A 21,245-nucleotide genomic window follows, 5' to 3' on the forward strand; every position below is an offset into this window, starting at 1 on the left:
AGCCCAGGATATAGTTGGCTTTTTGGGCTGCAAGCACACACTGAAGCCAGATCATGTTCAGTTTCTCATCACCCAACACCCCCAGGTCCTTCTCCGCAGGGCTGCTCTGAATCTCTTCTTTGCCCAACATGTAGCTGTGCCTGGGATTGCCCCAACCCCTAGGTAGGACCTTGCACTTAGCTTTGTTGAACTTCATGAGGTTCATACTGGCCACCTCACAAGCCTCTCAAAGTCCCTCTGAACCATCCAATTTAGACAGCAGCAAGGTAAGCACAGAATGGAACTTCTACCCTTCTGCAGGAAGAACTGATCTACAACGTTGGAGCACAACTGCTAGCAGAGAGGAGTGAAAACTGGGTGTCCTTACTGACACAAGCTTCTGAAGATGGTAACTACACTAAAGATGACAGTAAAATCTCTCAGCAACTCTATCGGGGGGGACTGCAAGTCAATGAAAACTGAACTCACATATGATTCATATATATTCAGTCAGCTGATTGGAGCTAGCCCAGCTAGAGCCGCAGCCGGCACGCTACAGCGACCGCGAGCTTCTACCGAGATTAGGAAAATCAGAGGGGATACCGCAGAGCCATCGCGATTCCCGACATTTCCCGACACTTCCGGATTCCCGAAGTCCCAGTAGCCCTTGCAAGAGAGCGGCTGACGTGGCGGGGGGCAATCCCACGGTGAACGGCGACCACTCCCCTGCCCCTTGACTTGAAAAAGCCTTTGAGAGGGCAGCTACGTGTCAGTGCCCACCAGGTGCAGGGAAGAACAGGTAGGTCGTTGTGCTGACCAATATGGTCGCCTCCAGAAAGAGAGCTAGCAGTAAGAGGGCTGTAGCAACTCAGACAGAGACCCCGACCCTAACCGTGGCTGTTCAGGTCTCTGGATGCAGGGAGTGCCAGAGCCTGCTACTGCCGGGGGAGGGAGGACAGCATTCCACCTGTGTGAGGTGTGAGCAGGTAGAAGATCTGCTTAGCTTGGTGGCTGAACTTAAGGTGGAGGTTGAGACGCTGAGGAGCATCAGGGAGTGTGAAAGGGAGATCGACTGCTGGAGTAACTCCCTGGCTGGCCAGTTGGAACGGCTCCAGGGAGATACCCCCCAAAAGGGGATGGACCCCCTGAGACAGAGGGGGACGGCCCGAGACAGCCCCTGCCCTGTAGCTGTCGCCCAGAGGTAGGGGACCAAAAAGATGATGAGGGTTGGAAGCGAGTTCCGGTTCGGCGTCGTGGGCAGCCCTCCTCCCTTCCTGCCCCGCTTCCCCAGGTGTCCCTCTGTAATAGGTTTGAGGCCCTGGATCTTGAAGGAGAGGTAGGTGAGGATGTGGTGCAAGGCCCACCTACAAGGCCACATAGGAAAAAGCGGTCGACTTCACACTTCAAGACTGCCTCTGGTAAGAAAGAAAGAAGGGTCATTGTAGTAGGTGATTCCATTCTGAAAGGAACAGAGGGCCCGATATGCAGAGTTGACCCTCATCATAGGGAAGTGTGTAGTCTGCCTGGAGCCCGGATCAGGGATATCACCAGGGCGCTCCCCAACCTGGTGCACCCGACAGACTACTACCCGCTGCTGGTCTTCCAGACGGGTGAGGGGGAAGCTGCTTCCCGCAGTCTGAGGGGTATGAAGAAAGACTACAGGGCCTTGGGGCGGATGGTGAAAGACTGTGGGGCTCAGGTGATCTTCTCTTCACTCCTTCCATCTTCTATTGATGATGTGGGACTGAATGGGAAAATTCAGTCCATAAACGATTGGCTTCGAGGCTGGTGCTGCAGGCAGGGCTTTGGATTCTTTGATAACGGCTGGTTTTATAGGGCACCAGTCTGGACATTGGCATGTGGGAAAGGTTTATCGCACAGAGGCAAAAGGATGCTGGGGCAAGAATTAGCAGGGCTCATTTGGAGAGCTTTAAACTAGATTCGAAGGGGGATGGGGTTGTAGCTGGGCTTGCCTCAGTGGGACAGCGCTCCGGAATTGATGAAGACTGGGAGGCCTCCTGTAATCCTAGGGTGAAATCGGTGTGCTCAGCTCGCTCCCTGAAATGTCTGTACACCAATGCGCGCAGCATGGGAAATAAGCAGGAGGAGCTAGAAACCTGTGTTAAGTCAGGAGATTATGATCTGGTGGCAATTACAGAGACGTGGTGGGACAGCTCACATGACTGGAATATAGTCATGGAGGGCTATGTCCTTTTCAGGAAAGACAGGCCAGCCAGGCGGAGTGGTGGGGTTGCTCTTTATGCGCGAGAGCAGCTACAATGCGTTGAGTTCTGTCCGGGGACAGATGATGAGCGAGTCGAGAGTCTGTGGGTGAGAATTAAGGGGCAGGCTGGCAGGGGCGATACTGTTGTGGGGGTCTGTTACAGGCCACCGGATCAGGGTGAGGAAGTTGACGAGGCCTTCTACAGGCAGCTGAGAGCGGCCTCACAGTCACAGGCCGTGGTCGTCGTGGGGGATTTTAACTTCCCTGATGTTTGCTGGAAGGACTACTCGGCAACCCAGCCGCAGTCCAGGAGGTTCCTCCAGTGTATGGATGATAACTTCCTCATGCAAATGGTGGACGAGCCAACCAGGAGAGGTGCGCTGCTGGATCTCATCCTCACTAACAAGGAGGGTCTGGTCGAAGCAGTGAAGGTTGAGGGCTGCCTTGGTTGCAGCGACCACGAGATGGTAGAATTCAGGATCTTGTGTGGTAGGGTCAGTAGAATAGCAAGTAGAATTGCAACCCTGGACTTTAGCAGGGCAAACTTTGGCCTCTTCAAGCAATTGCTAGGGGAAATCCCATGGGCTAGGCTGCTTGAAGGTAAAGGGGCCCAAGATAGTTGGTTGACGTTCAAGGACTGCTTTTTCCGAGCTCAAGATCAGAGCATCCCGACACGTAGGAAGTCAAGGAAGAGGGTCAGGAGACCTGTGTGGCTAAATAGGGAATTGCTGGGTATGCTGAAGTGGAAGAGAAGAGTTTACAGGTCATGGAAGGAAGGGCTGGCCACCTGGGAAGAATATAAGGCTGCTGCTAGAGGATGTAGGAAGGCAGCTAGGATGACTAAGGCCTCCTTGGAATTAAAGCTGGCGAGAGGGGTCAAGGATAGCAGAAAGAGCTTTTTCAAATACATGGCAGATAAAACTAACACTAGAGGCAATGTAGGCCCACTGATGAATGGGACGGGTGCCCTGGTGACAGAAGATACAGAGATGGCAGAGTTACTGAATGACTTCTTTGTCTCTGTCTACTCTGCCGGAGGCAGTCCTGAAGAGCCCTGTACCGCTGAGACCTCAGATGAAGACAGGTCAACGGAGCGGTTTGCCTTAGTCGATGAGGAATGGGTTAAAGACCAGTTGAGCAATCTGGACATCCATAAATCCATGGGTCCAGATGGGATGCACCCGCGGGTGCTGAGGGAACTGGCGGAGGTCATTGCTAGACCGCTCTCCATCATCTTTACCAAGTCTTGGGAAACGGGAGAGGTGCCTGAGGACGGGAGGAAACCAAATGTCACTCCTGTCTTCAAAAAGGGCAAGAAGGAGGACCTGGGTAACTATAGACCGGTCAGCCTCACCTCCATTCCTGGGAAAGTGATGGAACACCTTATCCTTGGTGCCATCTTAAGGCATATCAAGGATAAGAGGGTTATGAGGAGCAGTCAACATGGCTTCACCAAGGGGAAGTCATGCTTGACCAATCTTGTAGCCTTTTATGAGGAAATAACACGGTGGATGAATGATGGCAGAGCGGTGGATGTGGTCTACCTTGACTTCAGCAAAGCGTTTGACACAGTCTCCCACAGCATCCTTGCAGCTAAATTGAGGAAGTGTGGTCTGGATGATCGTGTAGTGAGGTGGACTGTGAACTGGCTGAAGGAGAGAAGCCAGAGAGTTGTAGTCTATGGGGCGGAGTCTAGTTGGAGGCCTGTATCTAGTGGAGTGCCTCAAGGGTCAGTACTGGGACCAGTATTATTTAATATATTCATCAGTGATTTAGATGAGGGAATTGAGTGTACTATCAGCAAGTTTGCTGATGACACTAAGCTGGGAGGAGTGGCCGACACGCCAGAAGGCTGTGCTGCCATCCAGAGAGACCTGGACAGGCTGGAGAGTTGGGCGGGGAATAACTTGATGAAATATAACAAGGGAAAGTGTAGAGTCCTGCATCTGGGCAGGAACAACCCCAGGTTCCAGTATAGATTGGGGAACTACCTGTTAAGAGAGCAGTGTAGGGGAGAGGGACCTGGGGGTCCTGTTGGACGACAGGGTGACCATGAGCCGACACTGTGCCCTTGTGGCCAAGAAGGCCAATGGCATCCTGGGGTGTATTAGAAGGGGGGTGGTTAGTAGGTCGAGAGAGGTACTCCTTCCCCTCTACTCAGCCCTGGTGAGACATCATCTGGAATATTGTGTCCACTTCTGGGCCCCTCAGTTTAAGAAGGACAGGGACCTGCTGGAGACAGTCCAGAGCAGGGCAACTAAGATGATTAAGGGAGTGGAGCATCTCCCTTATGAGGAAAGACTGAGGGAGCTGGCTCTCTATAGTTTGGAGAAGAGGAGACTGAGGGGTGACCTTATTAGTGTATATAAATATATAAAGGGGGAGTGTCATGAGGATGGAGCCAGGCTCTTCTCAGTGGCAAACAATGATAGGACAAGGGGCAATGGGTACAAACTGGAGCACAAGAGGTTCCACTTAAACTTGAGAAGAAACTTCTTCTCAGTGAGGGTGACGGAACACTGGAACAGGCTGCCCAGGGAGGTTGTGGAGTCTCCTTCTCTGGAGACATTCAAAACCCGCCTGGACACGTTCCTGTGTAACCTTATCTAGGTGTTCCTGCTCCAGCAGGGGGATTGGACTAGATGATCTTTTGAGGTCCCTTCCAATCTCTAACATACTGTGATACTGTGATATGATGGGAGAAAGGTATGGTTTAATTGTTCTAGAAGTTTTAAAGAGACTATTTGGAAGAGCAGAGATTTGCACAGGCTGGCACCAGCTGCTATTATAACACACAAAGTGAGGAAGTGAATACTGTAAAACAAGCAAAACTACTTAGGTTGAACAGAAGAATTATTATTTTCTAGGCAGGCCTAGAGGTGTAATGGCCACTTAACATTCTGCCAGATAGGAAGCAGAGTTTTTAATTCAAACTCTGTACCTTGCTCCTGGGGAAGGCAAGACAGGGCAGGACTGTGGAAACACTGGAAGGAGGATAGCTCACCTTCACCTTCTGCAACAAGTTCTAATTAACATGAGGATCAGTATGGACAGAATTCAAGGGAAACCAAGAACAGGTCACGAGAGACTTATAAGGAACCGATTCTATTACTTAACCTACAAATAATGCTAGGAATTAAGACTGGGAAATTGATGTAGGTCTCAGAAGATTCTTCTCTGATTATTTTAGAGAAGTGAATATTACTACCTGTCTGGGGAACAAGGTGAGGAGCCTATCACACAAACACTATTAATTACTTCAAAAAAAAAAAAAAAAATTCAGGGCATTACCTAGTGGTTTCCTCATAACAGGTTCAGGACAAGACAAAAGGTACTTTGCTCAGACACGCCACGTGATTGTGACTGTCATTTGCACATTCCTCAAAACCCCTTGTTTGGACCTTCACAGAGTGTGACACACACAAGCAAATAACTTGCATGGAGAAAAAAAAAAAATTAGTTTTCAACGGTAAGCTATTAATAATTAAAATCAGAAAATACTAGCTGAAAACATTACAGGAAATGCAATTATTGCCAGCATTCTGTGTCCTTCTATCTTGAACAGTCAGAGACTCTTAGATGTTAAAAGAGAATGCTTTATGCTGAGGAGAATCCAGGTGACTTTAGGAGTTACCTAAAAAAAGGTCCTTCTTTTTCATTGTGAAGGTTCTCAAGAAGTGTTTTAAAACACAATTGTATTTGTAGGAACAATTACGGGTTTGTACTGCAAGGGGAGCTGTTGGCACATAATACTACGATTGTGCATTAGATCATCCACTAGCTTTGTAATATGCGCTTACAGCTATGAGGAGTCATGTTTCAACACCTCGGATCCTCTGATGCTGACAAGCTAAACAACTTGTTTTGTCTCTGTGAGCTCTTCTCTGGTGATTAACTGCTTATGGTGAATACTAATTATATGAAAGTACAGTACAGTAGAAATAGTGTCCTATTTCCTTTACCTGCATATCTCCATCCTCTTCTTTAGAGACAGAGAACTATTAATTCAGCTAAAAACCAAGAAGATGACATTTCTCATGACCACAGATAGGTTAATCTGTCTCTTACAGCAAAAGTTTCTTCATTTTCCTGTCAGCAGAGTAAGTTTAAAGGCAAAACACTGCACATTTGTAAATGCCTGTAATAATTCTAGAAATAGATTTGCAGCAGGATGTGTCCAAATGAGTTCTGTTGGTGGTAAAGGCAGAGCAATGTCCTCAGTTCTCCATGTCCCAGTTTGAAAATTTACCCCAAATTATCCATTCCTGAAACTGCACCTCAGACTGAAACCTTTCCACCAGGGAGTCTATGAGAATTTGTTCTTCAATTTTAAATCTGAAGTGCCTTTTAAAAAGCTAACACTGCAAAATTAGAAACCATTAAACAATATAAGGCAGAGAGTGATTAAATTTTCCAAACACATTCAAAGCAGCTTAAGCTACCTTTTAATTAAAAAGGAGAAGATATTACTGGCAACATTCAGACATTTTTACCTGAATAAAGATTAGAAGATTATTCACAACACAAAAGATGCTGATCACAGAATTAACTAGGTTGGAAAAGACCCCTAAGATCATCTAGTCCAACTGTTAACCTAACACTGCCAAGTCTACCCTGACCCCAAGCACCACATCGACTTAGTAATTCCTCCAGGGACAGTGATTCCACCACTTCCCCGGGCAGCCTGTTCCAATGCCTGACCACCAGTTCACACAGTGAAGAAATTGTTCCTAATATACATCTAAACCTCCTCTGGTGCAGGTTGAGGCCATTTGCTCTTGCCCTGTCTCTTGTTCCTTGGAAGAAGAGATCAGCCCCTTTTTGTCTCCATCCTCCTTTCAGATAGTTGTAGAAAGCACTAAGGTCCCCCCTGAGGCTTCTCTTTTCCAGACTAAACCCCCTCAGTTCCCTCAGCCATTCCCCATCAGCTTGTGCTCCAGGCCCTTCACCAGCTCCGTTGCCCTTTTCTGGACCCACTCCAGCACCTCAATGTCTCTCTTGTAGTGAGGGGCTCAGAACTGAACACAGGATTCAAGATGCAGCCTCACCTCTGGGCATTTTCAGTGCCCAGTACAGGGGCACAATCACTGTCCTGGTTCTGCTGGCCACAATATTGCTGATACAGGCCAAAAGGCTGTTGGTTTCTTGCCTGCCTGGGCACAAGCTGGCTCATGTTCACCTGCCGATCAGTACTCCCAGGTCCTTTTTTCCAGCCACCCTTCCCAACCAATCATGACGCATGAAGGAGACTGAATGAAATGAGTTGGAAGATTTCAATCCCTCCACTCTAGCTACACAGTATTTAGGCAGAGAGGAAGAGAGCCCAGCCAGTGCTGCAGTGTGATTACTCTCTGCTGATAAAACAAGTGATTCTAACAGTGGCCTTGGCAGAAGGCTGTGTGCTCCTCTTTCCTTCCTGACAGGATGGTGGGTAAAATCACAGTGGCTATAGCAATTAAGTAGTGGGTTACAAGTTGTGTGTATTAGGGAGGAAAGAGTATCAGTTTTTCAGGAGCCAGTTTTAACAGGTAGAAGGCAGCAACACCTTATTGGTATTATTATAAAGCAAATTTAAATGGAAAACAGCATATACTTTTAAAGGTACATTTAGACCCCAGCCTTGTGGCTCAAATTCAGGTTCCGAAATAAACAGAGACAGTTCTGCAGAAGCACTGTCATTATGTGCCCTTGTTTTGTAGCCAAATTCAAACATGCACCTTTAAGTTTTTGTATTCAGTTGAAGAAAAGAACAAGAAAAATGACCGGCAGTTTCAGTCAACCACAAGCAAGATGCCAGGAGCCAAAGATCAGCCTTCTTCAGGCTGAGATGGTATTATCTACTCCAAGGTCCTGAAGCTCTGTGTCAGGACTACCACTAAATTTACTGAACAGCCTCATCTCTTACTTTCTTATTACGTATGATCATTACTATGTACCTCAATTTAATACAAAATCTGTGTATTTAACAAATATTACATCCAAATTATTTTTATTCTTTACTTTGTCTAACAGAAGATTGGTCTTACCTAGAAAGCATGCCCTAAAATAGAGCACAGGTACTTGGTAGCTGCTGGAGTACAAGACATGATATTCATAGCGAATCACTTCTTCTGTTGCACAAACTCCAGCTACTTGAGAATCATCCAAAGACTCCTAAAACAACAAACACAAACACAGTAATAAATCAACTTTTGTATCTGTGTATAAAGAGAGAAGTAATTACTACTATCATAATAAATTCAGTAAATACACAGAACAGAAATAATGGCCATCACCCCTTTCACAGCAGTACTGATACAGACTCCCAGGAAAAAAAGAAAAATCAAAGTCCAAACCCTACAGAGACATCTTACAGACTTACTTCCACAAAATGTGAACTGTGTGTAAGCATCTGCAGAACTGAAGTCTTCCTAAGTTCAGGCTGCCTTTCTAAGCAAAAGACAAATGCTCCCTAAAATGTTTATGGCACAATAACTGGTACAAGGGGACTACAGCTCCAGCTCTCCTCAGTACCTTTAGCAGAGATCACTTCAAAAATGTATCTTTAAATAATATGGTTTTGCTTGCCAAAAGACAAATAAGATGTCAAACACTGGTTTTCAAGTTTGTAGGGGTGGGGATGAGAAAGAGTCCTTATTCAGAACTGAACCTACATTAAATTTAAAAAGGCCCTTCAGATGAGCCTTCTGGAATTAAAATCATACTGCTTTACAGACCTCAATGTTTCACCAGATATTATGGCCTTGCCTACTGCTTAGTCACTAGCTTACGTTGTCCTAGAAGAATACTTCTCCTGGAAATGGCAAGACTGCCCATTCATGTATTAAATATTATTGTTCTAGAAAAAAAGCTGTATGTACACACATACTTCTCCCTCCTATATACGCTTCTACATACAATGGCAAAATGACTGCATACCTTTACACAAATACTGATATGTAATTTGTGACTATTTTAGACTGATAAAGAAGCCATAGTCTTTATTACCTCCAAATACTTAGGAAAATAAGTAAGTTAATATTTGCTCAAAAATGAAATACTCAAACCTGTATACCCTGAGGGAAAACACACTTTACTAAAACCCTGCTTATTATCTCAGAAAGCCATAAATTTAGCTAGGAACAACTTCATCATTAAAATTCAACTTACTGGGTTAGCACAGATTTCAGGTGGTAAGTATCATTTGCTGGATTAGGTAAAGGAAGAGGGAAGATTTTCTATTTTCACTGTTCCTTCAGACAGCCATGAAAAAGTCATAAGAATTCCTGCCATTACCAGACACAGGTACTTCCCCAAACATCCTATTATTTCCAGAGAAAGCTGATCTTATCCCAAAGTGGCCTTTCCAGTAGATGCACACAGTGTGATGGCAGGAGAAGCAGCAGAGAAGGCAGCAGTTTTACTGCTTTATTCTTTTGGAGAGCAGAATATATTTGGACACATTTATTCTGTATTACACTGGAATTTTTTGTTTTGACTGATGGTTTAAGCAGTTTCTGAAAGCAAGTATTTGGCTGAATACAAAGCTCAAAAAAAAACTCTGAAACTGACACTTCTGCTCCGTAACAACATGGACTTCAGTCGTGTACTAAGTTCCCACACTTACTCAAAATATGTTTCTGATACTCAGATCTTTTTCTGCTGTTTCTGGTGACAAATTGTCACACTGTATTTGTGATTTGCATACAGAGGCAGATAGCTGAATCTTCTTAGGGCTACCTCTAATCTCCTTTCCATCTGTAAACAGCAGTTTCAAGATTTCTCACATAAAAAGATACAGCGCTGATGTGTAATCCTGTACTTTAGTCTCTGTAAGCACAGCATACAGTATCTATGCAGGGAAAGTACATTTTGGAGCTTAAAAGTTTTGATGGTATCTCTCTAGCTGAAGAGATGAACTTTGCTGATGAGATAAATGAGTGTGTGTGGTTTTTAGGTGGTTTTTGGAACATCTGAAAAACTATGCATGGGTTAATAAAGCAATGGAGCCTCAGAAAGTTTCGTATCAGCCCAAAAGAAGAGATTCATTTTTTATTCTTTAACTGTTGTCCTATCTCTTTTTGAGCTAAAGTTGAATTTTAGCTACTGCATCAAAAAACATGAAATCAATTTTAAGTTTGAAAGATTCTGTAACTGCCACAAAACACTTATGCATATACACAAACTACAAAACAAATCCATCATTTTGCTTAGACCTGTCAAAGACAAAGCGAACATACCTGCATTAAGAAATAAACAAACAAATAAATAAATAAATAAATAAATGGGGGGGAGGGGGGATTGCTGGAACTGCCATCATTAAAAATGCTATGAAGTAATTTGATTTCTTAATTTTGTGTTTTTGCTTTGCAAATCTGCTTGCATGCTTGCCATGATTCAAGTTAAAACCAGGACTCACTGGCTGTTTCCTAAACTAACAGGGAAGTTGTCATCAGGAAGCACCTGCTCCCCCATTGCTCTCCCATAAAATCATTTTCATGCTACCATAACAGACGACTGAGCAGATGTTTAAAAGCAATATATGTATTAGAAAAAAGCAGCAACTACCTAAATTATATCGGTTCCATCATAAATGAATTATCACTAATTTTAACTCATATAAAATTGTTCTCAACCTTTAAGGAGCCCCTAAACAAATTAAGTCAATTTGCTCCTTTTAAAATGCTAACATTATTTAAATCAATACACAACAAATGACGGTGCACATCATTCTGAAAGCAAAATAACACATTTGTACTATTTTTATCCCTCCTGATGAAGTCCAGTTTAAAACCCCTTGCAACAAGTTCATTTGACAGCAGGAGAGAGTTAATAGTGTGTTTTGATACTCCTTAGAGAGAGCTGTTCTCCAGAGACTGAAGAGCAGCAGGAAGGCATGGGTTAAGGCAGGTCACCTTAGGAGCAAGGCCAGCCTTCCTTGTTCAGCCTAAATTCCCTTTGAAATGCAGAAGCATGCCCTAATGCCCTTTTTGGGGAGAAAAGCTAAGAGAAGTGGTTTTAAGAACAGCAGGCACATTTCTCCTGGATATCAAGTCACTGTTGCCTTTCTTCCAATTCCCATGTTCCTCCTTTCTTTTCTTGTCCTGACCTCTATTTACTCCTGCTGCAGACCAGCCTCCTGCGAAATTCTCCTGCAGGAGCACAGCAGGATTGGGCTGCAAGCTGGAAAGGGAGGAAGAGGCGACACAGGCACAGTGACTGGTACTGTTAGTTTCGGTGTGAGGGGGAAGAAAGGAGGTGGAATCCAGATTAGTAAGCAAATCTGATTTCACTGCTTTGGAATACATTTACACTTAATTTCGTTTCAGCCTCCAACGTTGAAAATAAACATATCGCTGTTTCCCCAGAGTAGTGTTTCTTCAGATGACTGTAAGCTACCATGTGAAACACAAGAGCTTTCAGGGAGCAGCTCCCCTCCCCATCCAACGCTTTCCCTTTGGCAAATAGGGAGATCTGAGCATGAAACTTAATGGTAGGACAGCATTCATCAGATGGAATTAAAACAGAACTTAATGTGGCGGGTGTGGCAGCACGGTGAGATTATGTGCTTTCTTCTTCCTCCTGGGTGTTCTCCACAGTTATTTGGACCATGTCCCACTTTTTTCTCTGCAGACCCCATGGGTTTAGTCTGTGCAGGTCATTGTGCTGCTGGTTTTCATCCCTCCTGTGCAGAGCCTCAAGTCCCTACCTTTACACAGACCTTGACTCTCTGTATTTGATCCTCCCTTTCCATTCCATGTTGAAAACACAGTGTGGAGTTGAGACAGTCAGAGACGTAACCAGTGAGAAGAACAGGGGGTTGCCTGACCAGCAACCCCACGTCATGTCTTCGTGCAGGAGGTGCTCCAGTCCTCTGATCATCCTCATGGACTCCACTGGAGTTGCTCCAACAGCCCCTTGTCCTTACACTGAGGACACCAGAACTGCACCCAGTACTCCAAGTGGGGTCTCACAAGAGCAGAGTAGAGGGGCAGGATCACCTCCTTCGACCTGCTGGTCACATTCCTTTTGATGCAGCTCAGCATACAGTTTGCTTTCTGGGCTGCAACCACACACGGAAGCTGGCTCTTGTTCAGCTTCTCATTGACCAAGAACCTCAGGTCCTTCTCAGGGCTCCTCTGCCTGGGATTACCCCTACCCCCATGTATGACCTTCCACTTTGCTTTGTTGAACTCCATGAGGCTGGCATTTGCCCACCTCACAAGCGTGTCGAGGTCCCTCTGGATGGCATTCCTTCCCTCCAGCGTATCAACCGAACCACACAGCTTGGTGTCATTGGCAAAATTCCTGAGGGCGCACTCAACCTCACTGTCCATGTCAGTGACAAAGATGTTAAACAAGACCGGTCCCAACACCAATCCCTGAGGGACACCAATCGTTACTGGTCTCCAGCCCGACATTGAGCCACTGACCACAACTCTTTGTGTGCGGCCATCCAGCCAGTTCTTTATCCACCTAGTGGTCCATTCATCAAATTGATGTCTCTCCAATTTAGAGACAAGGATGTCGTGTGGGACAGCGTCAAAAGCTTTGCACAAGTCCTGGTAGATGACATCAACTGCTCTACCCCTGTCCATCAGTTCTGTAGCCCCATCATAGAAGGCCACCAAATTGGTCAGGCAGGACTTGCCCTGAGTGAAGCCATGTGGGCTGCCACCAGCAACCTCATTGTTTTTCATGTGCCCCAGCATGCCTTCCAGGAGAATCTGCTCCATGATCCTGCCAGGCACAGAGGTGAGACTGAATAGGGGTGAGGCACAGAGACACAGTACATAGGAAACCTCTTCTGGAAGAAACTACAGCTGAGACCCTGCAAAGCCAGGAGATGAAGGAGTGAGAGGGACACAGCCCACACGCTGATGGAAGACAGACTAAGCTAAGCCATCTGAAATTCTTAGAAGAAGGGTCCACCCAAAGCTAAGGACACACATCTCACAGAAAAACAAAGCAATCTCAGATGTGAGCTGCAGAGATTGATTTATTTCCTCTACTTCTAACCAATATCCTTTGTCAATATTGTTTCTTGGAATTACTCATTTAAAATCACAGACTGGTTTGGGTTGGAGGGGACATTAAAGCTCATGCAGTTCCAATCCCCTGCCACCAGGTTGCTGCAAGCCCCATCCAGCCTGGCTTTGAGCACCGTCAGGGACTGGGCAGCCACAATCTCGCATCTTCTCCAGCCATCTTTTGCAGGGCATATTTTGGCATCTGTGTCAACAGAAGCCTTGCTAGATCCAGTCCTGAGGGTGAGACAGGCTGTGGAAGTTCATCCACAGCCTAGGATCACACTCCCAGGCATATCCCTGTAAAGGGGCATGTGAGAAGGTGTTCTATCAGACCAAATTTTGGGCAGTGCTGCCAAATGCATCCACATCCTTTCATGGACATAAATTCTAGTGATTTCGATCTGTGACTTTTCCTACTCCAGGATTACAACTAAAAAATATGTTTAACAGGAAGTTTTGGAATTTCATTCACAAGCCTTCACTAGAAACACATGCCAAACACGTGTTGAGGACATGAGACCTCAACAGTGCTGCCGTACGAGAACAAGGTATACACATGCAGAGGTGTGCAGAATTTTCAAGGCTCAACAAAAACAGATCAGGTAGGTATACCACACGTTGTAGAAGTCAGTTGGCAGTTATGATTCAAATGCACACATAAGCTAAGTTTTGTATCATTGAATTTCATTCAAACATAAAGCAGACTGCAGGATTTTCCCCATTGTTTTTGCCATGATTTGCATTTGTAAAAATTGGAATAAGTTACTACTCTTAAGTTAAGTACTATTTCACAAGATTATTGCTTTTTTGAACTGAAGTGCTTCCAGGATTGGGATCTATGATTTATAATAGGCAATAATAAAAAATACCTGCCACACTAGAAGACAACAGTAGCAGTTATTGAAGACAACAGTAGCTGTATTTTAGGTCAGTCATTGCTTTTAAAACAACAGTTATTATTTCTGCTTTGATAATCTCGGCAGCAACCCAGTTTTGGCAATGCTTAATTCAACAGGGAGACTGACAGCAAATGCATACAAACCTTACTTTATAGGAGACAAACTCACATACTCATTAATTTCTCTGATGTGAAACATTTCTGAAGTACAAAAATGGTGCCAAGACTGACAGTGTTTAGCAGTAATTCAAGTGAAAAAATTACAGACAGAAATGCTCAAGTTGTCACAAAATGTGAAAAACCATGGAATTTTAAGCTAAAGGTTACAATTAAAAGTGGATGAAGGGCAAGCAGGCCAGGGAAGCCCTTCAGGGAGGTTTGTCTCCACCAATGCCCACCCAGGACACCGTAAAAGAAAGGCAGTGACACTGGGACAGTGACTTACTGCAGTAGGAATTGCATGCTGCCCACTCAAAAACGGAAAGAAGATCCAGTTAAGTTAATATCTGTCCAATTGATAAACTTTAAAAGGTACCTGAGATGCCTTTAGGAGAAGAAGGAGAAGGAAGAAAAGGAGAAGGAGAAAAAGGACGAGGACAAGGACAAGAAGAAAGAAGAAAGAGGAAAGGGGAAGTGAGAAAGAAGAAAGAAGAAAAAAGAGCAAGAAGACTCATTACTTACAATATGAGAAATTCAAAGATATTAACTACAGGTGAAGGCTAAAGCATACATATTATTCTCATATTAAGATAACAGGAAGGTAATAGATCTACAATGATCTATTCAAAATTCAAAATAATCTTAATTTAAAAATTATAAATATCACTCAAATAATTATTTTCTTACAAATTCTCAAAAAAAAAAATCCTACTTAAACTACAACTCGCAGCATATTAGGATCCAGTGGTGTTTTTCTGTTTAGAAACACCTAAATATAGTAAATATGGTTTTCAATGTAACAGGGTCAGACCCTATCAAGTCAAGTTAGCTCAGCTTTTGCTTCTCCTGAAAACCTGTTTATTTAATTAATACATGATATGACACAGATGTACTTACTTTCTACTCTCTAATCACTGTTGCTTAGAAATGCAATTCCTAATCCAGATTTGGGAGGTAGAAAACCCTTCAGTTCATTTTCAAACACAATACTCTGTAAGATTATTCTAAATATTAATAAACATACTGTTATCAATGTCACCGATCACAATCAGCCCAAGTGTATATTGAGGACATGCACAGTAGCCAAAAAGAAAGTACTGTGATGTCAAATGAAAGCTGCCATGCTGTACAACACAGTAATACCTATTTCCAGGAATGTGGTATACAATAGACCTCAAAGCAAATTCAACTACTAGTGAGCTTTACAAAGAAGTAATTGTAGTTCGACAAAATGCAGCTACAATTCACAAAAATCAAATGAGAAGACAAAATGCAATACACAAATCCTGCAATTAAAAATTGCCTGTGTCAGCTTTAGCGAACAATAAACATATCCATATTACGTTCCTATGACTGAACAATATGGCTAGGAGACGTCTGTGGAGAAACAAAGAAAACACAAAGTAGAAAAGGATCTTGGCTACAGTAATACACCACCAAGAGTTACGTACAATTCAATGCAACTGTACTTTGAAGCCAATCATACTTGAAAACTAAGAAGTTGAAATTTGCGTTACAATTCTTTAAAGACAAGTAGAAAATTTGTATGAATTATTCATAATGTTTCTGTTTGGAATGAATCTTCTAACAGTCTCCATCTTCATGCAAACTCTTGCTTTATTTGACAAGAAAGCCCAGTGCAGAGTTAGGAATACCCAAATGTTCCCAATGCAGTACGTGGTGGAAAACACCTGTAATGGTTAACAATACTATTTTAATACAATGACCAGACAACACCACTGGCTTACAAAAATCAAGAAATGGTACACACTGTACATTGCTACACGTGGGCAAGCTCATGAACAGTGTTACTATAAAGATTTTACACATGCAAAATCCATATAATGGGTGAGCTTTTAAAGACATTAGTTTATCTCCTTTTAAGGAATTCTTCTTGCACTTGAATTGCTCAGTATGAAATGGAGGGACCTGAAGAGTGTTCTGTGCACAACTATTCAACAAGCATACCTAAATTTTCCTTCAAACTTCATAAATAACCTACATAAAATACTTAAAGCTATTAGCAAATAGTTCCTCCAAAATGTTCAAACTTTTCTTTTTTGGGAGCAGCACAAAATTTGAAAAAGACAGCTGGTACCTTAGCCTCTTCTAACTCAGTGCTGCATTCACATATTTTTGCAGATTCTCCTGCGTGGGGAAGCTCAGAAAGACATTTCTCCTCCCTTCAGATGTGGAGCCACAAAGAACTAGAAGACACATCACTCCTGTACCACTTTGTGCGAGCCACCAAACGTTACACAGTGAACAACAGCATGATATGCTACCCTCTGCAGGTCATTTTTGTGTTCAGAGGGCACAAAGCATGGGAGCTCCACAGCCTCATCTTCCTGGACTGTATCAAAAAGTGATTTGCTCAGCATCACACAGGATCAGAAACACATGATACAACAAGTAAAGCAAGAGCTAGTACTCCAGCTGCAGTCCTGTGTTCAGCTCTGGGACAATACCACAAGAGGGACATGGAGCTGTGGAAGGAGTCCAGAGGAGGCCATGGAGATGCTGTGAGGGCTGGAGCAGCTCTGCTCTGGAGACAGGCTGAGAGAGCTGGGCTGGTTCAGCCTGGAGAAGAGAAGGCTCCTTAGGGGGAGACCTCAGAGCAGCTGCCAGTGCCTAAAGGGGCTACAAGACACATGGAGAGGGGCTTTGGACAAGGGCTTGTGGGGACAGGACAAGGGGAATGAATGGCTTTAACCTGACAAAGGGGAGACTGAGATAAGCTCTTAGGCAGAAGTTCTTCCCTGTGAGGGTGCTGAGGCCCTGGCACAGGTTGCCCAGAGAAGCTGTGGCTGCCCCATCCCTGGCAGTGTTCAAGGCCAGGTTGGACAGGGCTTGGAGCAACCTCATCTAGTGGACGGTGTCCCTGCCTGTGGCAGGGGTTGGAACTGGATGAGCTTTAAGGTCCCTTTTAACCCAAACCAGTCTGGGATTCAAAAATACTTGTATTTTATATATATATATATATATATATATATATATGTATATATATACATATGTATATATGTATACATGTCCAAGGAAAGAACCAGAACGCTGCTTTGACTGTTGTGTTTTATCTGCTCTCATTTCACTCAAAAGCTACTTCTGTGGCTACTGGAGTTAATTTAGTCCTTCAATTTGATTAATGTATCCCATGGACTATTTCATATATTCATCCCTATCTACAGCTAACCGAAATCAGAGCTAAGATGATGAAGAATTTAATTGGTCAAATTGCTCTTGCTTTTTAAAACTGAGATATTCCAAGTGTCCCGAAGCCATTTAATTCCAAAACAGGAAGCTGAAGAGGAGAGCACTCAGTAATTCTAATCATGTGCAGATCTCTTGGAAAGTATTTTCCTAAACACTTGCTGAAAGAACCTTTTATTGTATTGCATGCTGCTGCATGTACCCCAAACAGGGTCCCACAGAAATGGCAAGATATTTACTACTTAAATTATTTCTGATTGTATAAATGAATCAGTATTGCATCAACTAAGACCATGCTTTCCTAAATACAAAACTTCAGTCATGTGCAAAACAAAGGAAGCAGGGGAAGAAAAGGCAACTAAAAATACATTAAATATATTTTTAACATCCTATATTATAACTTTATTAACATCGTAAGTCAGGGCTATGATTGGTAATGCTGCACCAAAATCAAAGACACAATTTAATACTTTTTTTCTTAACTTCTGCTTATAGGTTTCTACAACTCAACTGAAATTACTAACGGAGTAATTTTAGAATAAAGGCCTGCTGTCCATATGATATTTCAAACAGTACGTCTAAAATCCCTATTCCCTAATGTTTCAGGCAAAAGAGAACCCCTGCATTTTTTACTTTTCTGAATCTGGAAGTCATACATAAGCAGATCATGAGGTCATAGCTGTAGGAATCAGTTTCCAAGTATCAGGATCTTTCATATACTGAGTTCTACAGGACTGTACTCATTTTACAGAAAAAAGGCGAACGTTGGCTTTTTGCATCAATGTTTCCACAAACATTTGCATACCCATATGCTAAACACAAATAGATTAAATACTTTTTTTTAATAGCAGATTCTTTCTCACAGGACTCTTCACCTTGTTTGGCACACAGGACAGAGGCATCAGCAGTGCCACAGTTTGTATTCTTGTGACGCAGTATGAGACTTTCAAGACCCAGATGGAGATGAAGCATAAGAAACATCTGGGCCCCTCACTACAAGAGAGACATTGAGGTCCTGGAGCAGGTCCAGAGAAGGGCAGTGGAGCTGGTGAGGGGCCTGGAGCACAGCTGTGATGGGGAACGGCTGAGGGAACTGGGGTGTTTAGTCTGGAGAAGGCTCAGGGGGACCTTATCACTCTCTACAACTGCCTGAAAGGAGGATGAAGCCAGGAAGTGGCTGGTCTCTTCTCCCAAGGAACAAGCAACAGAACAAGAGGAAATGGCCTCAAGCTGCACCAGGGGAGGTTTAGACTGAATATTAGGAACAATTTCTTCCCCAAAAGGATGGTCAGGCACTGGAACAGGTTGCCCAGGGCAGTGGTGGAATCACCGCCTCTGGGAATGTTCACAAACCATGTAGATGAGGCTCTTTGTAACACGATTTAGTGGTGACATTGGCAGTGGATGGACTTGATGATCTTTCTAACCTAGTTGATTGTATGATTCCAAACTCCATTGCATGTCCCTCATATTGAGACAAACCACAAATAATGCATTTCTATAGAAATGACTTACAGACAATTGCATCAGGCAGAGGAAAATGCTCAAAGTAATAGAAGTTGCATGGAACTTTCAGTGGAAATTTTGTGATTCTTTGGGATTTGCCTGTTCAACAGAAGTAAGGTGGAGGCATAAACTCATAGTGTCAATCAGCACACAATGACTAAGTTCAAAAGGTTTAGGAATGGTTCATCATTAGGAGACATTCATACAATACTCTCCGCAAAAAGACACCATTTAAGCATGGCTCTCTCATGTTTATAGTTAGGTCTAGTAGTTAGTAAGTGTCTTAAAACAGTTGTGAAAGACTTCTTTGTTATCCAAACAGAGAATAAAACCATAACTAAAGAAACAGTAAACATGTAAGTAAAAATAAAATAATGTTTTAAAAATTAACAGTGCTGGAAACATCATTTGCAGGGAGAAAGTATAATTCTTTACACTGGTGCTCACTGCTAGTGAAAGGGCTGTATCTGAGTTATACAGGAGATGGGGAGATGTCAAAGGGAAGCACTTACATTGTCAGAATACTGATCCAAGAACTCTGGTAATATGGGAAGAACCAGAGACTTGTGGTGTACATGTGGTGCAAGACTTGGAGGAAGGTATCACAGTAGCTTCTCCCTTTGAAAGAACATGCTTTCAGTGCCTATATTCCAATTGTGAATGCTGCAGGAAAATACAAGTAATGCAGCTTGGGTCAAATATCATCTGGAGGAGGAATTATAAAAATAGGGTCATATGTGTAGGACCAAAAGGATTTCATTTGGATAGAAATGTCTCAAATACTGTTTAGAGAGAAAAGTACTGCCAGAAACTGTAAGAGACTAATACTGGCAAGACTCACTTTTTTTTAGATGCGATGCTTCTCCACTGAAAAGTCACTGAATTAACAAAAAAATATTTTTATGTGGATTAACAAAGTTTCAAGATAATTATGGTTGCTTATGTAAACTTAATGTGACTCAAATACTTCAATTACAAACAAATACAGAATGATAGCTGCGTATGTGATACTAAGCTTATCTGACTGCTGTGTCTAGCTCAAGCTCTCAAAAACAACCAAATGCAAGACTGAAATCAGGTGGGAATCTCTTCATCATCAGACTGGCAGTGAACACTGAAATTTTAATGCCAGTGTGCTCTGCTTTCTAGGATCAGCTAAGAATTTTAAAGTTTAAGAACTGGCTGTTGGTTACTTTACAACAGATCTTCACTTTGCATAAAGAACTCAGAAATGCGCTTTGGCCTGCACTATGCAGATGATCCCAGAACAAGCATTTTATGTATCCTCCTGTACTTAGTATCTGTTCAGAGAAACTGTCTAGGACAAAGCTTTCTAAATCTTATGTTAATGGGTTTTTTTTTAATATTGGAGAAATTAAGGGAGATAACAAGTTAAAGCAGCCAAATTAAATAGGTGAGCGACTGGAATTTGAGAAAGTCCTGGTTTATTTCAATCAGAGACACAAAAAAATCCTGAAACTAAAAAAAAAAAAAAAAAAAAATCCTGAAGAAAACTCACTGTAGCACAAAACTGCAGACTTAACTGAATGAATAATTACCTCAGAAAGGATACCAGGAGTATGCATTAAAAAACTCTACAGAGAATAGCAAAGAGAAATGGCAAGCAAAAAAAGCTACATCTTGGAAGTCTAAGTTAAAAGGAGAAAGCAAGAACTGCCAAAATTCAAGCTGGATTTACATTTACAAATTGCAAAAGGCTCACACACACGAGTAGAAGAAAAACAAGGAAAGCAGCAGTGCAAAAATGTAGTAAGGCTGAGGTTTAAGTTAAAAACAACAAAGCAACAGCCTCAGGCCTAATTCAGATTTTGTCCCTGTGGCCAGTTTGTGCATTCGGAAAGAAGGGAGGTACAATATAGCAGTTAATGAGGATGAGGGTACATTCATCCTGTGATAGATGACAAAGATGTGTCTCAGTCACTGGGATGAGAGCCAAGGGGGGGGGGGTGATGAACGACTGGAACAATCTCTAGCCTAGAAGAATTAAAACATGAGGATACACATTCAGCAGCAAAGTTTTTTTATAACTGAATCATGCTGGAGTGATGTCCTGGGTTTAGCAGTAGCAGTCATTTTTCTCTTTCTTGGTAGCTGGTTTTGACTTTCGGGCTGGGAACAGAGCTGAAAAAAATGATGTTTTGGTTTGGCCAAGGACTTGGTGAGCCTCATGCTCTGACAGGGAGGAGGGGAAACTGGGAGGAAGCAGAGACAGGACACCTGACCCAAACTGACCAAAGGGGTA

General features: G+C 43.1%; 1 protein-coding gene across 1 annotated transcript in view; it reads right to left on the bottom strand.

Moving 5' to 3' along the window:
* The window catches only part of ATG10 (autophagy related 10), a 93,518-nt gene that overhangs the window by 30,943 nt on the left and 41,330 nt on the right, over nt 1-21,245 (bottom strand). The window contains exon 4 of the mRNA XM_061347078.1: nt 8,230-8,356. Within this exon, the coding sequence (XP_061203062.1) occupies nt 8,230-8,356 (127 nt within the window). The remainder of the gene's footprint in view (nt 1-8,229; nt 8,357-21,245) is intronic.

Source organism: Neopsephotus bourkii, unplaced genomic scaffold (assembly GCF_033783945.1).
Source record: "Neopsephotus bourkii isolate Nb327-2 ecotype Australia unplaced genomic scaffold, CSIRO-AGI_Nbou_v1 NB_289, whole genome shotgun sequence".
Taxonomy (NCBI): domain Eukaryota; kingdom Metazoa; phylum Chordata; class Aves; order Psittaciformes; family Psittacidae; genus Neopsephotus; species Neopsephotus bourkii.